This window comes from Paramisgurnus dabryanus, chromosome 2 (genome assembly GCF_030506205.2).
Source record: "Paramisgurnus dabryanus chromosome 2, PD_genome_1.1, whole genome shotgun sequence".
NCBI classification, from domain to species: domain Eukaryota; kingdom Metazoa; phylum Chordata; class Actinopteri; order Cypriniformes; family Cobitidae; genus Paramisgurnus; species Paramisgurnus dabryanus.
This window is the reverse complement of record NC_133338.1, coordinates 53,967,165-53,989,601: the sequence shown is the minus strand read 5'-3', so window position 1 is coordinate 53,989,601 and position 22,437 is coordinate 53,967,165. Positions and strand designations below refer to the sequence as shown.

General features: G+C 35.9%; 1 protein-coding gene across 4 annotated transcripts in view; it reads right to left on the bottom strand.

Annotated features, from left to right (window-relative positions):
* Positions 1–22,437, bottom strand: part of pde5ab (phosphodiesterase 5A, cGMP-specific, b) — a 52,851-nt gene that overhangs the window by 28,107 nt on the left and 2,307 nt on the right. For 2 of the 4 annotated variants that reach the window (XR_010530603.2, XM_065261745.2), the window contains exons 1-6: positions 10,186–10,403; positions 6,244–6,871; positions 3,665–3,754; positions 2,810–2,881; positions 2,632–2,721; positions 2,389–2,526 (exon numbers count right to left, since the gene is read on the bottom strand). Coding sequence is in view for 3 of the 4 variants with exons in the window: in XM_065261745.2 (XP_065117817.1) it covers positions 2,389–2,526; positions 2,632–2,721; positions 2,810–2,881; positions 3,665–3,754; positions 6,244–6,871; positions 10,186–10,283 (1,116 nt within the window). In the remaining variant the exon portion in view is untranslated. Of the gene's footprint in view, positions 1–2,388; positions 2,527–2,631; positions 2,722–2,809; positions 2,882–3,664; positions 3,755–6,243; positions 6,872–10,185; positions 10,404–13,085; positions 13,205–22,437 lie in introns of those variants that run through there. The other 2 variants (XM_065261747.2, XM_065261746.2) reach the window with 2 other exon arrangements.

The window sequence follows — 22,437 nt, the reverse complement described above, 5'->3', positions numbered from 1 at the left end:
TACGCCTCATTTTAAATGTTTCAACCATCCATAACATGAATAAAGATGACATTGCTGGTCAAGAAAAATATCTTGTAAAAACCAGAGGGTCAATCTTTCAACACAAGCCATTAATTTTCCCACAGAGACACAGACAGACCCTTGTGAAGCACCTGTTTCTTGGTAAATGGAGAAAGAGATTTTTTAAAGATAATATGTTTATGAATCAGATCCAGTCATCTGTATTCTTTCTACAGTGAAATTCAATTTTCATCAAAGCTAAATGGGTTATCTATTACCCACAAGAGAAACGACATCATAGCTAACGGTTTTAATTTTAAAGACCAACAGAGAACAGTACTGCATTTTTACACATGCAGACCACATGTGATGCGGTAAAAAGGAAACTAAAAAAAAAAGAAATGAAATGGGTAATGTAATGTAAAAATATTTCTCTGTAAAGCCAATGTAACAACAATACAAGTTAAGAAATCGAAATCGTGCTTGATTTTCCCTAAGCTTTTTTATTAAATAACATTTATTTTCTTTTAACTATTATTTTAAATTCTCAAGTATCTTAGTTTTTGTTTTATTGTACTGACTGCATTTTAAAAGCTGGACGAACGAACGACACTTACCACAGGTAAGTCAACACTTAAATAAGTCTGCTTCCTGTGGGTGAGTGGCCATCCGAGCTTAGTTCGCCTTGAAAGGGTCCCACACATAGCCTGTTAACGTAAAGCCCGAGGAATTAAAGGAATCCAATGAAAATCAGTTCTTAAAGGAATATTCCATTATCGTAATTTTTTTTTTTTTTGATAATTTAAACATTTTCAATGACATGGGGGTGTGTATGTTTTTCTTTGTTCGGTTGAGAAGAAATAAAGTTTTTGAGGAACATTTTTTCTTCATATAGTGAACTTTAGTGGACCTCAACAGTTTAGCGTTTCAATGCAGCTTCAAAGGACTCGAAACGGTCCCAACCGAAACATAAGGGTTTAATCTAACAAATCTATAAAACACAACTTCTCGTTTTGCACTAGCCGTGTGAATTGCCAGCGTGACCTTATGTATTACGTAATCACGTCAAAAGGTCATGCTTGACGTATGCGAAACTACCGCTTCAGTATTTTTACAAGTGTGGAGAAAGAGGACCGTCAGACGTTGTTGTATTGTGTAATAATACTAATTAATGTCTTTATGTCAATTTATTGTTTAAAATGGTCCGCAAGTGTGAGTTTCACATGTAATGCTTGACCTTTTGACGTGATTACGTAATACACAAGATCGCGCTGGCGCATCACACGGCTAGTGCAAGTTGTGGTTTAAAAGTACTTTTTTTGAGAAAATGTGATGGTTTCACTAGATACACTGCAAAAACTGATTTAAGAAAATTTTTTTTTAGTATTTTTGTCTTGTTTTCAGTAAAAATATCTAAAAATTCTTAAATTAAGATGCTTTTTCTTGACAAGCAAAACAACCCAAGAAAATAAGTCTAGTTTTTAGACCAAAAACATCAAATTTAAGTGATTTTGTGCATAAAACAAGCAAAAAAATGCCAATTGGGTAAGCAAATTTTTCTTGAATTTAGTGTTTAAGAACATTTTTCAAGATTTTTTTAGCTTTACCCCATTGGCAGATTTTTTTGGTTGTTTTATGCACAAAATTAACTTAAATTTGATGTTTTTGGTCTAAAAACTAGACTTGTTTTCTTGGGTCGTTTTGCTCATCAAGAAAAAGCATCTTAATTTAAGAATTTTTAGATATTTTACTGAAAACAAGAAAAAATACTAAGAATTTTTTTCTTGAAAATAATTTTTTGCAGTGTAAGACCCTTATTCCTCGGTTGGGATCGTTTAGATCCCTTTGAAGCTGCATTGAAACTGTAAATTGTTGAGGTCCACTAAAGTCCACTATATGGAGAAAAATCCTGGAATGTTTTCCTCAAAAAACTTAATTTCGTCTCGACTGAACAAAGAAAGACATACATCTTGGATGACATGAGGCTGCGTAAATTATCAGGATTCATTGGATTATGTGGATTATTCTTTTATATATATTTTTAATTGTGTGTTTGGGTCGCCATTAAGCTATGTTGACCTTAGAAAAAGGCTGTAGATCGCCTCTCAACGTATAGCATTTGGGCAATAGTTAACCTGTCAATGGAAAATCCAACTCCAGTCCCTTTTATTTCTGTTTTATTCACATTATAAACTTTTTATAAAAGCAGTTTTTTTATTATTATGTATCATGTTTTCTCATTTCTATGTGAAGCACTTTTAATTACCTCTGTGTATAAAATGTGCTAAACAAATAAACTAGCCTCGCCTTCAACAATTACATCTGTTTCCGCTCACAGAAATCCTTTAAATGCTAGGTTATTTTTGTGTTAATAAATGTTTCTCTTACGGCTGTTTCCTGGTCAGAAATGAACACAGTGCATCCCTGCGCTTGCATGAAAGACAAAATGGTTGCTACAGTTTTTCTCAGCAGGACCTCCATTGACTGTTGCTCCTCAAAGATCAGACTGGCCAGATCCAAAAGCACCTACACAACACAAGCCAGAACATCATCAGGATTTAAAGTCAAACTGCTGTGTAATCACATTGATCCAAAACAAGATCTGACTCGAATGTGAACCATTCAGCACACCTGGTTTCTTCTGTTCTCTAGCTGCGATGTTTCATAGAGCTGGGCGTTGTGGAGCACTATGCCGGAGAAAGCCAGGTATGAAGAAAATTCCTATAGAGATGAAAAATTAAATGATTTTAACAACAACACGACTTTTACAGAAACTGTAAAATACGTCTAAAATACATTGATCTGTCACCTTCTCGTCCTGCTCCGTAAACGTGCTGTTTTCTCCACATCTCTTATTGATCGCTTGTGCAACCCCGACAACCTGCAGTACATTAAATAAAACCCTTTCATCATTATTTACATTATTTTAAAGCGTTGTACCCATCTCTTTATCCAATTAAATGTATTTAGCGTTACAACAAAGACATCAAAAAGGATGTGTATATGAGTTTCGTTGCAAAACGAGATAAATCCATTTTTTTACATTTTTGTCAAAACATGTTTATTATTATATTATCATGTTATTGTGTTGTTTTATGGTGCTACTTAGCTGTATTTTTTAAGTTATGAAGGTTTAAATCAAAACAAACCAACTGCAGTTGAATTTATATTAATTGGAATGCACAAACGAGATTTCTGAACAATTAAAAAAACAGATTTATCTCGTTTTGCAACAAAACTCTTCATATATATTTTTAGTTTAAATACATCTGATTCCTGTGAAAACAGTCAACCTTTAGCTACATTAGTGCTACAATGTGCTAACAAACACCCAAAGCTTTTGGGTAAAATTAACCAGTCAGTCAGTGGCTGGGGGCGGAGCTTTATCAGTGTGATATCACATTAACAAAGAATTAAAACAGTCTAATGAGACTGCTCTGGTTTAATAGGGATTTAAAAATGAGACGTGGGTGGATTTTGTATTTCACATACTGCATACACACTTTTATGTTCAAACATGGATTTTGCATAATATGCCCCCTTTAAATAAATAATGAATGTTCGCTAATTCTTTAATGATTTCAGGTATCGTGGTTGTCATACACTAGAGTATGCTGTGGATTAGTTTGTCATGTTTACATCTCTTCATTTATTCATCTCTTACCTCATTTCTGTGGTTTTTTATAGGCATACACAAGATGCTTTGTGTCTTGTACCCTGTAATCTGGTCCACTTCTGCATTAAAGCGCGGATCCTAATGCAGGACAAAAAACGGAAAAAAAATCACAATCACCCCTAAAATTCTAAAAGACTATTGCAATTTATTAATTTATTCAAGTTCAATAATGAGAAGTGATGTATAAATTGGGTCATTTATAAAAATCCAATCAATTTCAAATGGGATAAATTATCCACATTATTTTCTCATTGAAATCCAGTTTAAGGTCAAAATGAATCACAATGTCATGTTGAAATAATGTTGTCAACACAAATTTAAGCAGAGAAAGGTAAATTCTTACATGTATTTCTTTTTTTAATACAATGAACTTGAATGATTTCGTTAAAAAAAAAAATGGCTTGAAATAGCGTTACAGAACCAATCATTTCTTGGACTTCATGGAGACATTGGCTTAAAGTGCGTCTTGCAGGTTAACCACCACTGTCGATTAATGGGTACATAAATCACTCAAGATATGTGTATAATTTTTAAAATGTCTCAAAAATGGTCTTAAAGACCACTTTTTTTACGTTTTTGGTATTAACGGTTTTTTTACGCAATTCTGCGATGACGTCACGTTGGGGAGAAGTGAAGGAAGCCTCAGCCAGAGCCATAGAGATAGATGAGACATTTATTGCTGTTTAATACTTACGTATACAATTTGGAAATCATATATACATCGTAGTAAATATATAATGTGTTATACTGCAAAGTTACCATGATAATTATTATTTATGATATCTGTGGAAATAAATAAAACTTCGCAAATCTGCTGATTTGATCCATTCATGTCCTGACCACCAGGCTAGAGATTTTTAAACATCCTTTATCCACACTTACTAGTCTATCAAATAATATCTCAAATATATTGTTTTGTGAAATAAAAGAATGCTTTGTTATATTGTTTATGCGATAACGAATCACACGATCATTTTATACGCAGCAGTCAGCAGCTGCAGCACACTCGGATCCGACCGCATCCATACTGTAATAAACAGGCGTTCAGCGGCTTTTTACATCACGACAGACTATGCCATTTGAGGAGGAACCGCTCATTGATCACCGTATTTTTATAAATCCTGTACATGTTTGGACCTGCCGAACAGGTTGAGGACTTTCATATACTTTGTTTAGCAGAGATGTTGAGCAGTTTGACCAGCGGGCTGCGGGAACCGGACGCATATCACGCCGCCAGACTGTGTTAACTCGAAATGTATAACTATTATCAGATCGACCCACCGGGAAAGTCCCGACTCTCTCGATTGCCATTCCGCTACTGGTTGTAAGAAAGTGAGTGCGTTTGGGTCGCTGGTCCCCGCGAACAGATGTGACGTGCCTCACTCACCTTCCAGGATTAGAGACATGCTGCCAAAACCGTTTGTGCTGAAGATCGCATAAAGTTACACCCATTTCAGGCAGGATCATCCCCCTCAAGCCAGCATGCACGAGTATGTTAATTGTTTGTTTACTTTCTACACGAAGATATGCTAACGTTATGCTATCTGGCTGTCTGTCTGCCTATCTCTCTATACTAGCCTATCCGTCTGTCTGTCTGTCTGTCTGTCTGTCTGTCTGTCTGTCTGTCTATCTATCTATCTATAATCTGCGCTATCAGAACTGTACTTTACTCGTCTTTCTATAGTCATTCTCAATGCTCTCAATGCGGCTTTGGGAAATTCTCTCCCCAGCGTGACGTCATACAGTGCGTTGTGGGGGAAAGGAGAATCATTGCAAACCGCTGTACTTTTTCATACTTTTTCGGGTTTTGTGATACCCAACAACATAAAATACAATGGATAACAGTTTAAATGTTTATTATCAACAAGCAAATTGCACAAATTCGTTGAAAAATTTTACCTGCAAATCGCCCTTTAAACATGTGCTTTTAAGCAATGGCAGACAAATCTTGTTAAATCTGTAAAGCTGCACTTTCATCTTTCATTTCTTTTTCTCTCTTTTCTCATATCCCCGTCGGCTAGTTGGGGAAAACACAATAAATCTAAATCAGAGCTAAAAATACCCAACATCATTATACAAACTGTTGGTTAGCAACTGAATTTCCTCATGTCATTTAAATCTCATTAAAGACAGACACCTAAGCCGACGCAGATCGTGTCTCTAAGACAAGACTTTATTCACACTTCACCCAGGTGTAAGTAAATTTCATTTCAGACTCTCAATTGGTGTTAAAATACAGTCCTGCCTGTACACATCATGACTAAAAAATGTCCAACATTTGCAAACCGAGAGGCATCACACAAGAAAAGTAAGTACTTATAAACTGCCTGCCGTCATTATACGATGGCTGTGCTTGCAATAGTACAAGCGTACTACTACTCTTACTATTTCTGCAGTATAAACTATAGTATGTATATTGTGACAAGGTCCAGGATAGGGTGGCACGATATTGAAGAAAAATGTGATAAACCATAAACCACGATGTATAAAAAAAATGTATATAACAACATAGATGTTTCACAATTTTAAAATGTTTCACAAAATAAGAAACCCAGTAAAGGTCTCACCTCATATGCATTCTTAATGTTCAGAGGCTCTCCCGTGGCCGCCACATATCCCACAATGCCTTTGTTCCATTCGAGTCGAATGCCGCTGTTTGAAGCCTCCTCCAGTGTAGTTCCTTCTGCGACATCAAAAAGTCTGCTAACCAAAAACTTCCTGTTCGAGCTGTCCTCACCGACCAAAAACAACGAGTAGCGGTCCGCAGAAATCAACTCATGAGTATGCAAAAAGATCTTATGACAGAGAGTGGTAAGGTCCAAGTGACTCGAAACATCTCGTACGAGTTCCAGCAGACGAGCACAGCGGTCTCCACTTGTATCCAGACCTCCTCCGCCCTCATCCGCCCCATCTCCCGTCCGCTGAGAGGTAGAAAGAGGCATCTCTACCTTCTCCGTGTCAGTCAGAAAGGTGAGGGCACCCTCCGCGTCTTTCACCACGATGGGACGAAGAGGTCTATCGAACTCCGATGCCGAGATCTTTCGTGTAGGAGTGGACGGTGTTGGACTGGGAGATGGTGCATCGGTTGGACCCAGAGTATGGAGGACTGTGAAAGGTTCTGATGGGGCTTTCGTTCCTTCTCTAGATGGTTGGATGCAGTGAACACGCTCCGCAAACCAGGCGTTGACCATTTCCCTTGTAAAGGCATGAAACAAAACATAAAAAGTCAATTTGAGGCACTTTTTACAAGTATGCTTTCAAATATTGCCAAAACCCCTCTATAAGAGCTTTTATGGAACTAAGAGTGCCAGTGCAAGTATAAAATCCAGCGAAACGGAGGAAAAGGAGGAAGGTCAAACTTCACAGGCTGCATGGACCTAAAGTGTGCCTGACAAGAACAGTCAAATAAATAACATTCACTTTAAATAACATCACTGTACATTTACTAATGCAAACCAGTTCTGCAACCCTATCAAATCTACTCTATGTTTGACTAATAGTTGGACTGTGTGAATCTGAGCTTTTAAAGAGGGCTGCATAACGATTAATCACAACTAATCGTTTGCAGAATAAAAGTTTTTGTTTACATCATATATGTGTGTGTGTGTGTGTGTACAGTGTTTAATTATGTATACACTCACCTAAAGGATTATTAGGAACACCATACTAATACTGTGTTTGACACCCTTTCGCCTTCAGAACTGCCTTAATTCTACGTGGCATTGATTCAACAAAGTGCTGAAAGCATTCTTTAGACATGTTGCCCCATACTGATAGGATAGCATCTTGCAGTTGATGGAAATTTGTGGGATGCACATCCAGGTTCCACCACATCCCAAAGATGCTCTATTGGGTTGAAATCTGGTGACCATTTAAGTACAGTGAACTCATTGTCATGTTCAAGAAACCAGTTTAAAATGATTCGAGCTTTATGAAATCATGCATTATCCTGCTGGAAGTAGCCATCAGAGGATGGGTACATGGTGGTCGTAAAGGGATGGACAAGGTCAGAAACAATGCTCAGGTAGGCGGTGGCATTTAAACGATGCCCTGTTGGCACTACGGTGCCTGAAGTGTGCCAAGAAAACATCCCGCACACCATTACACCACCACCACCAGGCTGCACAGTGGTAACAAGGCATGATGGATCCATGATCTCATTCTGTTTACGCCAAATTCTGACTCTACCATCTGAATGTCTCAACATAAAATCGAGACTCATCAGAACAGGCAACATTTTTCTGTCCAATTTTGGTGAGCTCGTGCAAATTGTAGCCTCTTTTTCCTATTTGTAGTGGAGATGAGTGGTACCCGGTAGGGTCTTCTGCTTTGGTAGCTCATCTGCCTCGAGGTTGTGCGTGTTGTGGCTTCACAAATGCTTTGCTTCATACCTCAGTTGTAACGAGTGGTTATTTCAGGCAAAATTGCTCTTCTTTCAGCTTGAATCAGTCGGCCCATTCTCCTCTGACCTCTAGCATCAACAAGGCATTTTCACCCACAAGACTGCCGCATACTGGATGTTCTTCCCTTTTCACACCATTCTTTGTAAACCCTAGAAATGGTTGTGCATGAAAATCCCAGTAACTGAGCAGATTGTGAAATACTCAGACCGGCCCATCTGGCACCAACAACCATGCAACGCTCAAAATTGCTTAAATCACCTTTCTTTCCCATTCTGACATTCAGTTTGGAGTTCAGGAGATTGTCTTGACCAGGACCACACCCCAAAATGCATTGAAGCAACTGCCATGTGATTGGTTGATTAGATAATTGCATTAATGAGAAATTGAACAGGTGTTCCTAATAATCCTTTAGGTGAATGTATAAATACACACACATGCATGTAATTTTAAGAAAAACATATGTATATATTAAGTATTCATATTTATACATAATCTAAATTATTAGGGGTGCAACAAAGCGATTGTAGCAGCGAAAACACAGCGAAAGAGGCGGATGATGTTGTGACTGCTATCGGACACAAATCGTGGTTATGGAAATATTTTGAAAATAGACTGGACAAACAAACTGTCAGAAAACCTTTGCCAGCACCATCAGAAACACTAAAGACTGTGGCTGTCGCCATTTTTTCCTTAATTATTATTTTTATTTTAAAAAAGTGTATTTTTCTTAATTTGTTGTTGTAAATGCCCCAATTTGGACAGAGATTGTACCTTTTTCAAAGTTTATTAAACATTCATGTTAATATTGTGATTTTAAATTTTTTTTATACAGAATATTAAAGTATCAATAAATTTATTATATTGAATTGAATCGTAGTTGCATTTAAGAAAAGTTTAATGTATCGGTAAATATTGCATTTCTGGCGGAGATCACCGATACCGTATCGTATCACAATTAACTCTCCGATTTACACCCCTGTAAATTATATATAAGTATACCATGTATATGCACATTAGTGATAGACCGAAATAATGCAGAGGCCGGCATATCGGCCGATAGTTGGAAATATTTTATTATCGGCATCGGAAGATAAATCTTTCAATAGACTTAAATTGACACTCAGTGTAACTCAATGTAAAGCCAAACTCAATCATTATTCATTTTTTAACATGAGTGACGTTGTGTTGTGTCACACACAACAACACACTGGTTCAACACACTTATTAAAACAGTACCGTGAGATGTCAGATCCACATTATTATATAAATTATTAATTATGTAAATATGTTTTAATTACTTTAAAGGGTATATTTATACATTTTATGCATAACAAATGTTTATGTAGTTTCACCAATTTTCTGTTTGTCTCTTATTTGTTATCATTTACTAATCAGCTTTCTTCTTAATATCGGTATCCGCCATTAAAAACATGTTACATATTTCTTAAATATATACATGCATGTGTGGGTATTTATAAATACATCATTATTATACACAATACACACACATGATGTAAACAAAAACTTTTATATGCAATTAGTTGCGATTAATCGTTATTCAGCCCTACTCTCAAATCGACATTATGTTATTATAGTCCATTAAGCTTTCATATTAAATCAAAAGCACAGTATAGATGCTTATTCAGATCTCGTGCAATGGATCACTTGGATCACAACACAGTCAAATCCACTGGGATCAATTCACAGGATTCACTGCAGCTGCAATGTTCGTCTCTGAATTAAAAATGCAAGCATACAACAGCCTCATCACTATGATCATGATCAACTACTTCATTTATAAAACACATAAGGTTTGACTTTAATATCTGCTAATGTCAATGACAGATATTATAGTGTGAAAAGTTAAGCTACATACATATTAGGATGAATTGCATTATAAAATAAAATAGTTCACGCTCAATATGATGTTTACAGCGCAAATGACTAACAGCAAAGGGTCCTAAAACAGATTAAGTTAATGAGCACTAATAGTAAATGTGCTACATTACCCTGCATTATATGTGTGTGGTACAGTATCGTCCTCTATGTGCTGAAATGAATATAAATGAATGAAATAAACAGCAGTCAGTTTGCTATTGAACTCACCGAGACGCTTTTCGGACAAAGTATGAATGCGCGAAGTCGGGATGATCGTCAAGCCAAGCCTCCATCATCCTATCGCTTTCAGACGGATAAACCTCCATAACGATGAGCAAAAATCACGCTAAAATCTCACGGGTTCAGATATTTCACCATTTTACTAAACAAAACTAACCGAAGACACGAGCACTGCGCGTGCACCCACTGCAATGATACATCACTGACTGACTGACTGACTGACTGACTGACTGACTCGCGCGCACTCTCTCACTCTCTCTCTTCCTCGATGTCGCTCTACCAAATCATAAAATAAAGTGTTTACTTAAATCCACAAAAATAAATAATTGACAGGTATTTGCATATAATGACAAATCTTTCTCTCACACTCACATCTAAAAAATATACCGCAGTACACGGTTTTCCTCAAGTAGGCTACTCGGTGAAAAAGAAGTACACTATTGTGTAGGCTACTTAAAGTGCTCTATTTTTGCCCACTAATTTTGTACTTAATATACTAAAAAATATTCTCAAGAACATCTAAGTGTACTTCACTATGCTATTTTGAGAAACCATAAATATGAACTAAAATGTATTTAAAAAAATAATTAATTGTACCACTTGTTGTAAACTTGAACCCATCTTTGTATAAAAGTTTGTATGAACTAAAATATGCTAAAAATGTATTTAAAAATTTTTTTGTACCACTTGTAGTAAACTTGAACCCATCTTTGTATGAAAGTTAAATACAAGTGTTAATTTTAAAATACAGAGATAGTATGTTAAAATTGCATTTTAATTCATTCATCATGGTGTCTCAAAATAGCACAAATAAGTACACTTGATGGATTTTTAGTATATAAGTACAAAATTAGTGTGCAAAAATGTAAGTGTACTACTTCACCTGTTCACAAGTTTTTTTTTTTACTGCAATAAAACATTATATGTACTTATTGTTTACCACTGGCAGGCAAACATCGCCTGAAAGCTTTTAACACCATTTTAAAGGAAACTTTTTTATTAATTTTTATTGATTTTACAGTAGTAACAATCACTGATTCAATGAAAATGTTGTACTCACTAGATAAGAATAAACACAGGCAGGATTAAAGACATAATAAATTAATACAAATAGCAAATCTAAATAGAAATGTAATCCAAAAATACAACACTTGTATTTAATATATATTTTTTATTATCCCATCTGGCATTTCAACTATGATTCATTGCTGAATCAATGTCAAGGACAAGCTTGGATCAACACTGAATTACCTTTTGATTTTGCTAATTGAATCAACACTGAACAAACAGCTGACATTATTTTAACCTTTTATTTTTAACCATTTTATTAAACTTTTGCAACCGTTTAGCATTATCTGTATCAACATTAAAACAAGAACTGACATTATTTAAGTTATATTTAAATGTTAAATGGCGGTGGTATGCCTGCTGGGATTATCCATATAAAATATACGTTGAATATTTTACTTAAATGAACTACAAAAATAAATCTTATAATTTTAGCAACTTAAATAAACACTTGCACTCTTGTTCACTACCCAAAACCTTGATTATAAAAAGGTAACGTTAATGTTATTTGTCAACTATCCAATTATACCTCATTGTATGATACAATCAAAAACCTTACCAGACATTCATCCATTTTTTGCTAACCTATTATGGCTAATATTGAATACCCCTGACCCACCCCCAAGTGGTACCCCATCTCTGCTGGTGTAACCTTACCAGCAGATGGTGCCTGTTTCTCTCCAGGGAGGTGAAGACACCATCGAAGGCATATGTGCTCTCTTGAGTATAAATGTGATTTTAGAGTATACGTGGTGGCCTGACTGAGTTAATGACATCCTCTGGGAAAGCTATATGTCACTTAGAGTAAACGGTATTGGAAAATGCCTCAATAAAACATTTTTCTTGTAATTTTTAGTCCATTTATCAAATGCTGAAAGCCATTTGGCTAGCAAAAGTAGTTTCCACTATCTTTCTGCGAAAGATGGACGTTGTAGATCACGTGAGGACATGTTGGGCTCTCAGTGGGATTCTTTTGCACTTTTCCACAGGACTCATCCCAAATCTCTGAGCACAACAGCATTTGTCATGCTGTCACCGACTCTACGTGCATACGCACATCTAAAGTCGGGCAGAAACACTGTCCAGATCAAGTCACCCTAAGCTAAACTTCTCGTTTTGCCTATCAGTCATACGTCAAACAACACCACATAATTCCCTGCACTATATTAAACAGCTCAGTGCTATTGTAAACCCTTACATCGCTGCCATCGGGATAGTTGTGGAGGTAAAGAGGTCTCATGCGATCCCACAGTGGAAACAATTTTGAGTGCTTAGTTGAAGTCTTATGTAAGACAAAAATATTTATTAATTCGAGGTTTGATTGGGATAAGGGATTGAAGTTGAATCTTCTAAACATTGAAACTTTCCATTAAACATGATTTATCATAGGATATAATTTTAGAGTTTTATTAGGAAGTCTGGTTCACTGAGATGTGAAGTGGCCAATCACAGTTCCCTTTTCAACAGGAACATAAAGAGATATCGCAAAACACCACAAACATATACACATTTCTTTCTTAAAAATAAAAAATCATCAAGCCTTTTAATTCATCATTCTTTTTTCTGACTACCAGACGTGATGAGCAAATACATTATTACATTGATTTATTCAGTAGATGCATTCATCCAAATGAGACAGCATTTAACATTTTGGCAATAGCATAACCAATTTTCCAAAAAAAAAAAATATATAAAGCTTTGCATTTTGCAATAACCGTTTCATCTCAATTCAACAGACATCCCCAAATCTTAAAGTCTCTGTTATGCACGCATGCACTGTTCAAGTTTCATGCACATCAAGATCTAAGATCTGCATTTACCTCCAATCTTCTCAATATCACATCTCCTCTAGAGACCAAGAAGAGGTCAGAAGAAGGGCATTGTGGAGAAAATACACAACAGAAGACATATTCCCAAAAGAGCGCTTCAATGTGTTTAATTCTGTCTGTTCTGGAGGTCTAACGAATACTTTCTCCCTCTCTCCCTTTCTCTCTGTTTTTCTTCCCGTGGATGAGAAATCGCAGAGTTTCCCTGGTAAGCATCACAAGAGGGTTTAGCACGACTTGGATTAAATACAGAAGAAAGTGTGTCAGGGGTGCATGGGGGGTTTGCACTAATATGCAGGTTGTTTTACAGGATGAATCACATGATGATAGCAGAAATGAGTTGAGCTCATCTCACAAAGAGCTTTGCTGGAAAAAGCAGTTGAACAATCTTGTATGCTAAGCTGATTGGAATACATTTGCATCACCAATTAACATTAAAACAGCATTATGTAAATTAGCAGGGCATTAATGAACTCATCTGGTATAATGATATGATGTCGGATTTCTGCATTTGCTAGCACCTCTTCAGTGATATGAAAATGCCTCTTTTACTTCAGGAAGATGCACGCTGAATGTCAATTTTAAAATAAAATATAGCTGCAAAGCAGCGATGGCGGGGTCAAGCCAAAAAGGGCACAAAATGAAGTATCAGTAATGACTGTCTTGATTTTAGATCTAAGTTTTCAGTAGATTAAGGCAATTTTTCAAATCTTGAGACCACTTGGTGGCGCTGCACCGAAACAATAGATGGTGCCTCGGGTCATGATTGTGATGACACCCACCAAATTTGATATACATATGATTAAGCAATGTTGAGATATAGCCTCAAATGACTTGACCACTGGGGGCACTGCACCGAGACAATAGATGGTGCCTCGGGTCATGATTGTGATGACACCCACCAAATTTGATATACATATGATTAACCAATATTAAGATATAGCCTCAAATGACTTGACCATTGGGGGCACTGCACCAAAACAATAGATGGTGCCTCAGGTCATGATTGTGATGACACCCACCAAATTTGATATACATATGATTAACCAATGTTAAGATATAGCCTCAAATGACTTGACCATTGGGGGCACTGCACCAAAACAATAGATGGTGCCTCAGGTCATGATTGTGATGACACCCACCAAATATGGTGTACACACAATAAAGCGATCTGGAGATAAAGCCTCAAAACTCTTAACCACTAGGGGGCACTGAAAAGTTTACAAGGGCTTTCAAAAAATGTTGCTGATGAAATAGGTGGCGCTGTAACAAAACATTCAATGCACCCTCAATTTACATTTACAAGTTATTAAACATTCACCTATTCATACAGTGTCAGCCATGCGAGAGCCATCCAGCTCATCGGGAGCAGTTGGGGTGTAGATGTCTCGCTCAAAGATACCTCAACACTTGGTCAGGTGGAGCTGGGGTTTGAACCACCAACCTTCCGATTTGTGGACAACCTACACTAACCACTGAACCACTGGAAATATGCAAATCAATATGCAAAACTTTTGCAAATATAGCCTCAAATCCATTTCGTCGTGCTCGCCATCATATTTGTTGATGCGCTATACAATAACTGACTGGTCTATCAAAATCTTTTTATGACTTTTTGTCTAGAGTCTAGATTGTGTGTACCAAATCCAAGCCAATCAAACAAACGCTGTTGGAAGAGTTTGAAAAGTTGGTATGCTTTGTAATTGAAAATGGCAAAACGTTTTGGTATCGTTTGACTCGGCATGCCTCAAGGAATCTAACAATAACAATTTCATGATTTTAGACTCAATTTTGCAGTATATAAGCAAAAACAGTCACTTTTCAAATCTCGTGACCACTAGGTGGCCCTGTGACAAACCGTTCCATGCACCCTCAGTTCATGACATTTACAAGTTGTGAAACATTCACCTATTCATACACTGTCAGCCATGCGAGAGCCATCCAGCTCATCAAGAGCAGTTGGGGTTCTCAATGATAACTCAACACTTGGTCAGGTGGAGCTGGGGTTTGAACCACCAACCTTCCGATTTGTAGACAACCTACACTAACCACTGAACCACTGGAAATAGGCACATTAATATGCAAAAACTCTTTATGCAACTTTATTAATATAGATTTTTACATTTAAAAATAAATCCATTTCCATGCCGAACGCTTAATCACTGCAAACTCTTTATGCAACTTTATTAATATAGATTTTTACATTTTAAAATAAATCTGTTTTCATGCCGAATGCTAAATCACTGCAAAGTCTTTATGCAAGTTTATTAATAGATTTTACATTTTAAAATAAATCCATTTCCATGCCGAACGCTAAATCACTGCAAACTCTTTATGCAACTTTATTAATAGATTTTTACATTTACTAAAGAGGCCATTCCAGCATTGGATGTGACATTTCTCCATTTTGGATGTGACCATTCTGAAAGCTTGCACTTACCTAACTATAAAAAATAATTTCAATAAATGATTTTCAAAAAAATCTATCATACATTTTTAAAAATGTTGTTAACTGTAGTTTATTTCAATATTTTGGCTGACAAACTATATATCATTGGAAAGCTCTAAGAATGTAGTTTTTCATTGTAATGACTGTCATTTTGTCAACGGCACATAGAAATGCATATTTGCATTTGCATAATTATTTTCATAACACTAATATCCTATTCAGAGGCGGCCAGTGACTTCTTTTTTTTGTCATGTTTGTGGCTCTTCATTTCAAAATATGCGTTGGGCACGTCATGTAAACTAATGTGCATCACGTGTGATGTCAAAAGAAGTGCCTGCTGCAGATGCTTTGAAGGGGTTTATGATAAAAGTGCCGCTTGCTTTTGCCCAATACTCGCTTAATCTCATGTGTAATCAGTGTTTAGTGTTAAGTCAGTGTTTTGCGAGTATTTTGTGAACGTGTGCGTCTCTTTTATCATAAACTCTTTTGACGCGTGTGCAGCAGGCACATATTTTGACAAGACCCATGATGCACATGGTTCACATGACGCAACGAACACATATTTTTAAATTATGCATTTTTTGAAAGCCATAGACTTATTGCTTAATTTTGTTAATAATTTTGGTGTGAAACATTTTAATTTCTTTAGAATTTTAATATAAAATATATACTTTATAGCATTATTTAAAAAAATAAAACTTGATTTTCATAGGGTTGACATTTGCATAATTACATGATTGTTAATTGCTTGTTTGAAACTCACAGACACCAGTCCAAAAGTCAATATAAATAGCTGAGCATAACTAAATGCGTAATTCATTCGTTCCAATAATATAATTTAGTAATTTTTCACCTGCTAGCCACATTTGTGTGCATTACACAAGCTTAATTATCGTAATTGACCTTTACCTGTTGTGCTTCACTTTGCTATGTCTGAAAATATTTTAAACATCCAATTCACCATGCACAAAAGATGCCTGTCACATCCCCAATTACCTCTGTGATTTATACATCTCCTGGAATAAAGCAGGTCTATACTAGCAATTAATGTGCATCTGGGAATCATTTACAGGCCTAAACATAATAGCAAAGTTTTCCTGTTTATTAACATGCTGTTACCTTAATGTGAACCCCAGTTTTTCAAACATGCAACAATTTGATAATGTTGAATGTAATGCAGAGGTTATGGTAACCTTGCATCGATAGACTGATGGGGTTTGTCAATTAACCAATAGTTTCTTTAAAATTGATTGTTACTTATATTTCTTGAAAAGTCAATTCTGTCATTGTTAATTATATTTTTACTCTCATGCCATCCTAATCCAATATGCTGTTGTTTATTTCCAGTGGAACACAAAAGTATTGTGTTTCGTTTTGAAATGCAATGAACGGAAAGAAAACAGAATGAAATCTCGGAAGAAGTTCAACTTTGTTTGTGGACAGGAATAAACTGAAGTTATTCCTCTGTGTCTCTGTGTGTTAATTCAGTGGAAAGTGTCGATGGAAAGAACAGAAGTGTCGTGGTGTGAAAACACTTTTGATTTCCCTGAGGCTGTGTCCAAGATTCAGTCACGCTTTGTGTTCTTTACTCACACACCTAAAACCCCAGGAGTGTTGCTGCTGTTGTTGTTTTTTATAGCTGTGAATGGCTTTGTTTGTTCCTAATGTAAGTGAAATTAATGTCACATAAAACTAAACAAACCATAAGTGTAAAAGAAGACCAGTTAAACGTCATATAAATATGTTTTCAGAAAAAAATGATGGCTAAAATAAGGGATTTTTATACATTTATATGAATAATATTAACCGTGTGTCTGCCATATACCAAAGTTTTACAATGGTATAATGGAAATATGTTTTGTGCATTACATAGATAAAACATTTATTCCAAAGCTTAATTTAAAAAAATCTTGATTCGCTTTTGGAAATGATTATGCTATTGCCAAAATGCTAAATGGTGTCTTTGAATAAATGCATCTAGAATAAATAAATGTAAGTCTTAGACCACCATGCCACCATTAAATTTGATGTTTTTGCAAAAATCATGACCATTTTTAAAAAAATAAAAAAATACACCCGGAAAACAGAATATTTTATGCATTTAAAAAAAAGATCAAATAAAAATAAAAAAGCTAAATACAAACTGTAGCCTGAAGAAGCCATTTTCTTCTGAAAATTATGTTTTTATTTTGTGAACATATTTCCTGTATTATGTGTTTGTATAAAAAGAACCAACAAATAAATATGGATGGTCAATAAAACTTTCCTAAGGGTTCGGGTTAGAAAGGTGATGATATATTTGCACAAAAAACCCTGATAAATGCATTTACAAAATTAAATGATCCATTTGCTTTAAACATATCAATTAGGGATGCACCGATACCGATACTGGTATCGGGTATCGGCCTCGATACCACATTTTCTAAAGTACTCGTACTCGTTAAAAGTCCCCCGATACCTGGAATCGATACCACGCACGGTCTGAGAAATGTCTATGTTTGAGCGGCGTGTAAGGGGTTAATGCCTCTTGTGTTGTCCAAAGAGGCAGAGTTTACAACAAACTGGAAACTAGTCCTTTGTTTTTTTTGTTAAATTATATGACTAAAGCTGTTACCTGTAAATTTAAATCATGTTTTTTTATTAAGTACTCGGTATCGGCAAGTACTGAAATGCAAGTACTCGTACTCATACTCATATTCCAAAAAAGTGGTATCGGTGCATCCCTAATATCAATCGACATTTGAAAGTGATTTTAAAGCCGTAACATCTAAGAGAATAATGGATTCATGTTCTTAAAACTCAAGAGCAGCTCATTTTAAAATGAAACAATGTTAAACCCATGACCCAGACTAAAGTTACAGAATGATCTAGAAATATTTGCAAGTTAGATATAAACATGCACCAGTTTTGACCGCATCAACGCAAAGCTTTCATATTTTTTCTAAAAACATCACAATCAAAACAAATTGCTAGATTTCATTGTGAGTTGAGAGTTACACAATCCAAATGAAAGAATACAGCTGCGGTCATCAGGACAATAAACTCACAATAACCTTCTAAACTACAGATTATTGTGTGCCAACATAACACCAACTCATGCAGATTCATTACAACCATTGTACTGTGCATAAAAACTGGATCATAACTGGACTGCCTGTGTGTTTGACTACCTGTGTGATGCAAAGTATCATTTGCACAAGACATCATAGTACCGCAAAAGATTCAACCCCACATGCCTCATGTCATTGGCCGATCAGTCTTCGCAGCACCGCAAACAATGGAACACGCATGTATTTATCATCTGACTGCATGCACCAAACCGTGGCACCTGTACTATGATAGTTCAGAATAAGTAAGAGAATAATTTAGAGACCGATACGTCATGTTCAAATGTTAACACACGGTACAGTACATATGGCTCCATGTTGGTATGTAAAACAATCATTGATTCTCGGGTGTATAGTGACTGTGTGCTTTGAATGCCTTTACAAAGATCAAAATTACAATGTTAGGAAGAGCCAGGTTATTATTTAATAAAAAACAAATGTGTTTGGCTAAAAAAAAGTAAGTCAGATACGCCTAGAATAGCATTAAGGGCAGTAAAATATGTGCTAATTTTCAACCTGGGCTGAAATATTCCTTTAACTTTCCTAATACTTTTCCTAATAGCTGCTGGAAACAGATTGGTTGATGTTAAACATACATTTTAGGAGTCCTCGCAATTAACTTTTTTACCGACAGGGTTTTTAAAAAAAGCCAGCACTAGCATTTTTCATGATTTTCACAAAATGTTAATGCCTTCCAGAAAATATATAAATATAAAATATATCAAATGAAAGAAATTTCAAAAAATCTTTGAAACAAAAGCTGAGATAATACAGGGCTCCAGACTGCCACCAAATGATGGCATCTTGCCACCAAAATTTGAGAGTGTGCCACTGAATTTTACATACAGTAAATTTGACCTTTTTTTCTGATGTGACAGTGAATTTGAAACAGCACATTGTACTTTCTGCATCTATCATTAAAGTATTTATTAGTAATACAGTGGAAATTTGTAGAAATGTGATTATTTGGTTAGCATGTTGATTTACGTTGTGTGCCCCTAAATTTTTTGGTTGCGCCCCTAAAATTTTCAGTTGGGGGCCACGGTGCTCCTAAAAAAAGTTAGTCTGGAGCCCTGTTATAGCATTTTTGTAAAGGGCTTTGTTAGAGATCAGATCAAAACATACACTGAGTTTTTACTGTTTTTGGATAAGTGGATGTTTTAGTGTTTTATAAGTTGGGTAAGAGTGCCACCTAGTGGGTAATAGCGGGTAAAAGCATTTTCTCTTAATTGCAAGATGACTCAGGAAAGGAGTTGAACTCACTTAAAATACAAAATACCACATGCAGATAAAAATAATTTTTAAGAATCATAGTGACATGTACATTTTATTGACTAAAGATGGTAATGTTGACTTCAAAGTTGCTAAAGGTTCTGTTTGTAGATTTTAGTGGCATCTAGCGATGAGGTTGCAAACTGCAACCAACGATTCAATCCAGAGCTAACCCCTCCCTTTCGAAACGCAGAGAAGCTACGGTAGACATGTCATCGTCTGAGGTGATGTATTGAGAAAACACTGTGCAGTTTGTCCGTTTACGGCTATTTTAGAAACATGCCAGCGCAAAATGGCAACTTCTATGTAAGGAAACCCACGGTGTATGTAGACAAAATGTCTCATTCTAAGGTAATAAAAACAATATGGTTCATTATATAAGGTCTTTATACACCACTGAAAATACAGTTACGTATAATATATTGCATTTCTGTCAAGAGATCCTCTAATTGACACTAAGGCTAAGTTTACACAACAACGTTTCTCTTTCGCGGTTGAGAAATATAACTCAATAGTATTGTACGTGTCAGGTCATAAACTCACAAACACAGTGCTGTAGGCCGCTATTGTTATTTTGGTTATAAACATGCATGACTACAGACTGAATTACATGTGCAAGATCTCACCGTATAATTACAGATGCATTTTGAGCTAAACAAGGCGTCGTTTTCAAAAACGTTCTCTTGAGACCCCTCTTCTAAAGTTTGCATTTTTAGGGCCCCAGAACAACCAAAGGAACAGCCAAATGCAAATAAACTTTTTTTACCAATGTGGTTAAAAATATTTTTGTGTAAATGGCACCTAAATGCATCCCACATATGGCACAGACTGAACATAGGACTAGTTTGCATGAAAAAAATCATGGCCTGGATACTATTGTGAAACCATCGTGGTGATTTCTGTGATCGTGGCTCTTAATCGGTGGCCCTATTTTCACGGTCTTTGCGAGACAAAGACAGACTGCAATAGTTTTCTGACAGGGTCAAAAATTCAGCCTGATCAACTCATAGTGTGTTTGCTGTTGCATATTTGTTAACCACTAGCGCATGCTAATGAAGTTGCGCTTATGTGTGCCACAGCAATCGCAGCCTCCGATTCAACAGGTGTCATCATCGTACAGTCTACATGCTTGTCGTACCCAAGTTTAAACGATTCATGTCGCACAGTGTGATATGATCTTATAGGACTGCAAAAATCCTGCAGTGTATCCCGGGCTTAAAATAGTGTTTCCAGCGCATTTCGCTTGGACCCTTAATAATAAATATTTGGAGGTTCAGGAATCAATCATGTTAAAGTTTCTATCAACAAAGCTTCTCTCAGGAAAATGTTAGCTCATCTCTTCATGGTGTTATTTTTAGAAAGAGTGCGTTAAAATAACTCTTGCCTAAAAATGGAAATTTAAGACTTGGCTCTGTTCAGTATCTCTTCACCCGGTGGGAATTAATGACTTACAATAAATGCAGATCTTAAACAGCCACCATTGGCACACGAAGATCTCCAAACAATCTCACTGAGAATCCTCTTATTTTTAAGTTTTCCTTACAGTTTTGTCTTACAGAAACTCAATACACATAGTTTTTCCATTTGTGTCGTATTACACTTTACCATAATGACATAAAGAACAAAAAAAGTGATTGATTGATTTTGTAGGGATGTATATGTATCATAACAGACGTGAAGTCACTGTATGAGGAGTTACAAGGAGTACATTAATATAATGTAGTCAATTAACATTAATATCTATATGGGCTCATCTAGTTTTTAATGTAGTTGTGTAATAATCTTAAATACATTTAGTGTAAGATGGAGTTTATTAGAAATATCTTAAAGAGCACCTATTTCTTTGCTAAAAAACTTTATTTTGTGTATTTTGTATTATGCAATGTGTTTGTGTGGTTTATGGTTAAAACACATTATTTTCCACATACTGTACATTTTTGTAGCTCCAGATTTCACTCTCTTCCTGAAACACACAGATTTGAAAAGCGCTGTGTCCCTGATTGGCCAGCTAATCTGTACGTTGTGATTGGTCTGAATATACCTCTGATGTCAGCCCGAAATGTGACGCTCCTTACCATGTTGAAAGATGCAGTCACAATGCAATACAGACAGGTCTTAAAGGATTAGTCAATTTTCTTAAAAATTCCAGATAATTTACTCACTACCATGTCATCCAAAATGTTGATGTCTTAATTTCTTCTCGACTGAACAAAGAATGTTTTTTGAGGAAAACATTCCAGGATTTTTCTCATTTTAATGGACTTTAATGGACCCCAACAAATAAGTTTTAATGCAGTTTCAAATTGCAGTTTCAAAGGACTCTAAACGATCTCAAACGAGGCATAAAGGTCTTATCTAGCGAAATGATTGTAATTTTTGGCACGAAAAATAAAAAAATATGCACTTTTAAACCACAACTTCTCATCGTCCTCGAGTTCTGTGATGCACCAGCGGAGACGTATCGAAACTACGCCCCAGTGTTTACAAGTGTGGAGAAAGAGGAGCGTTCCGACGTTGT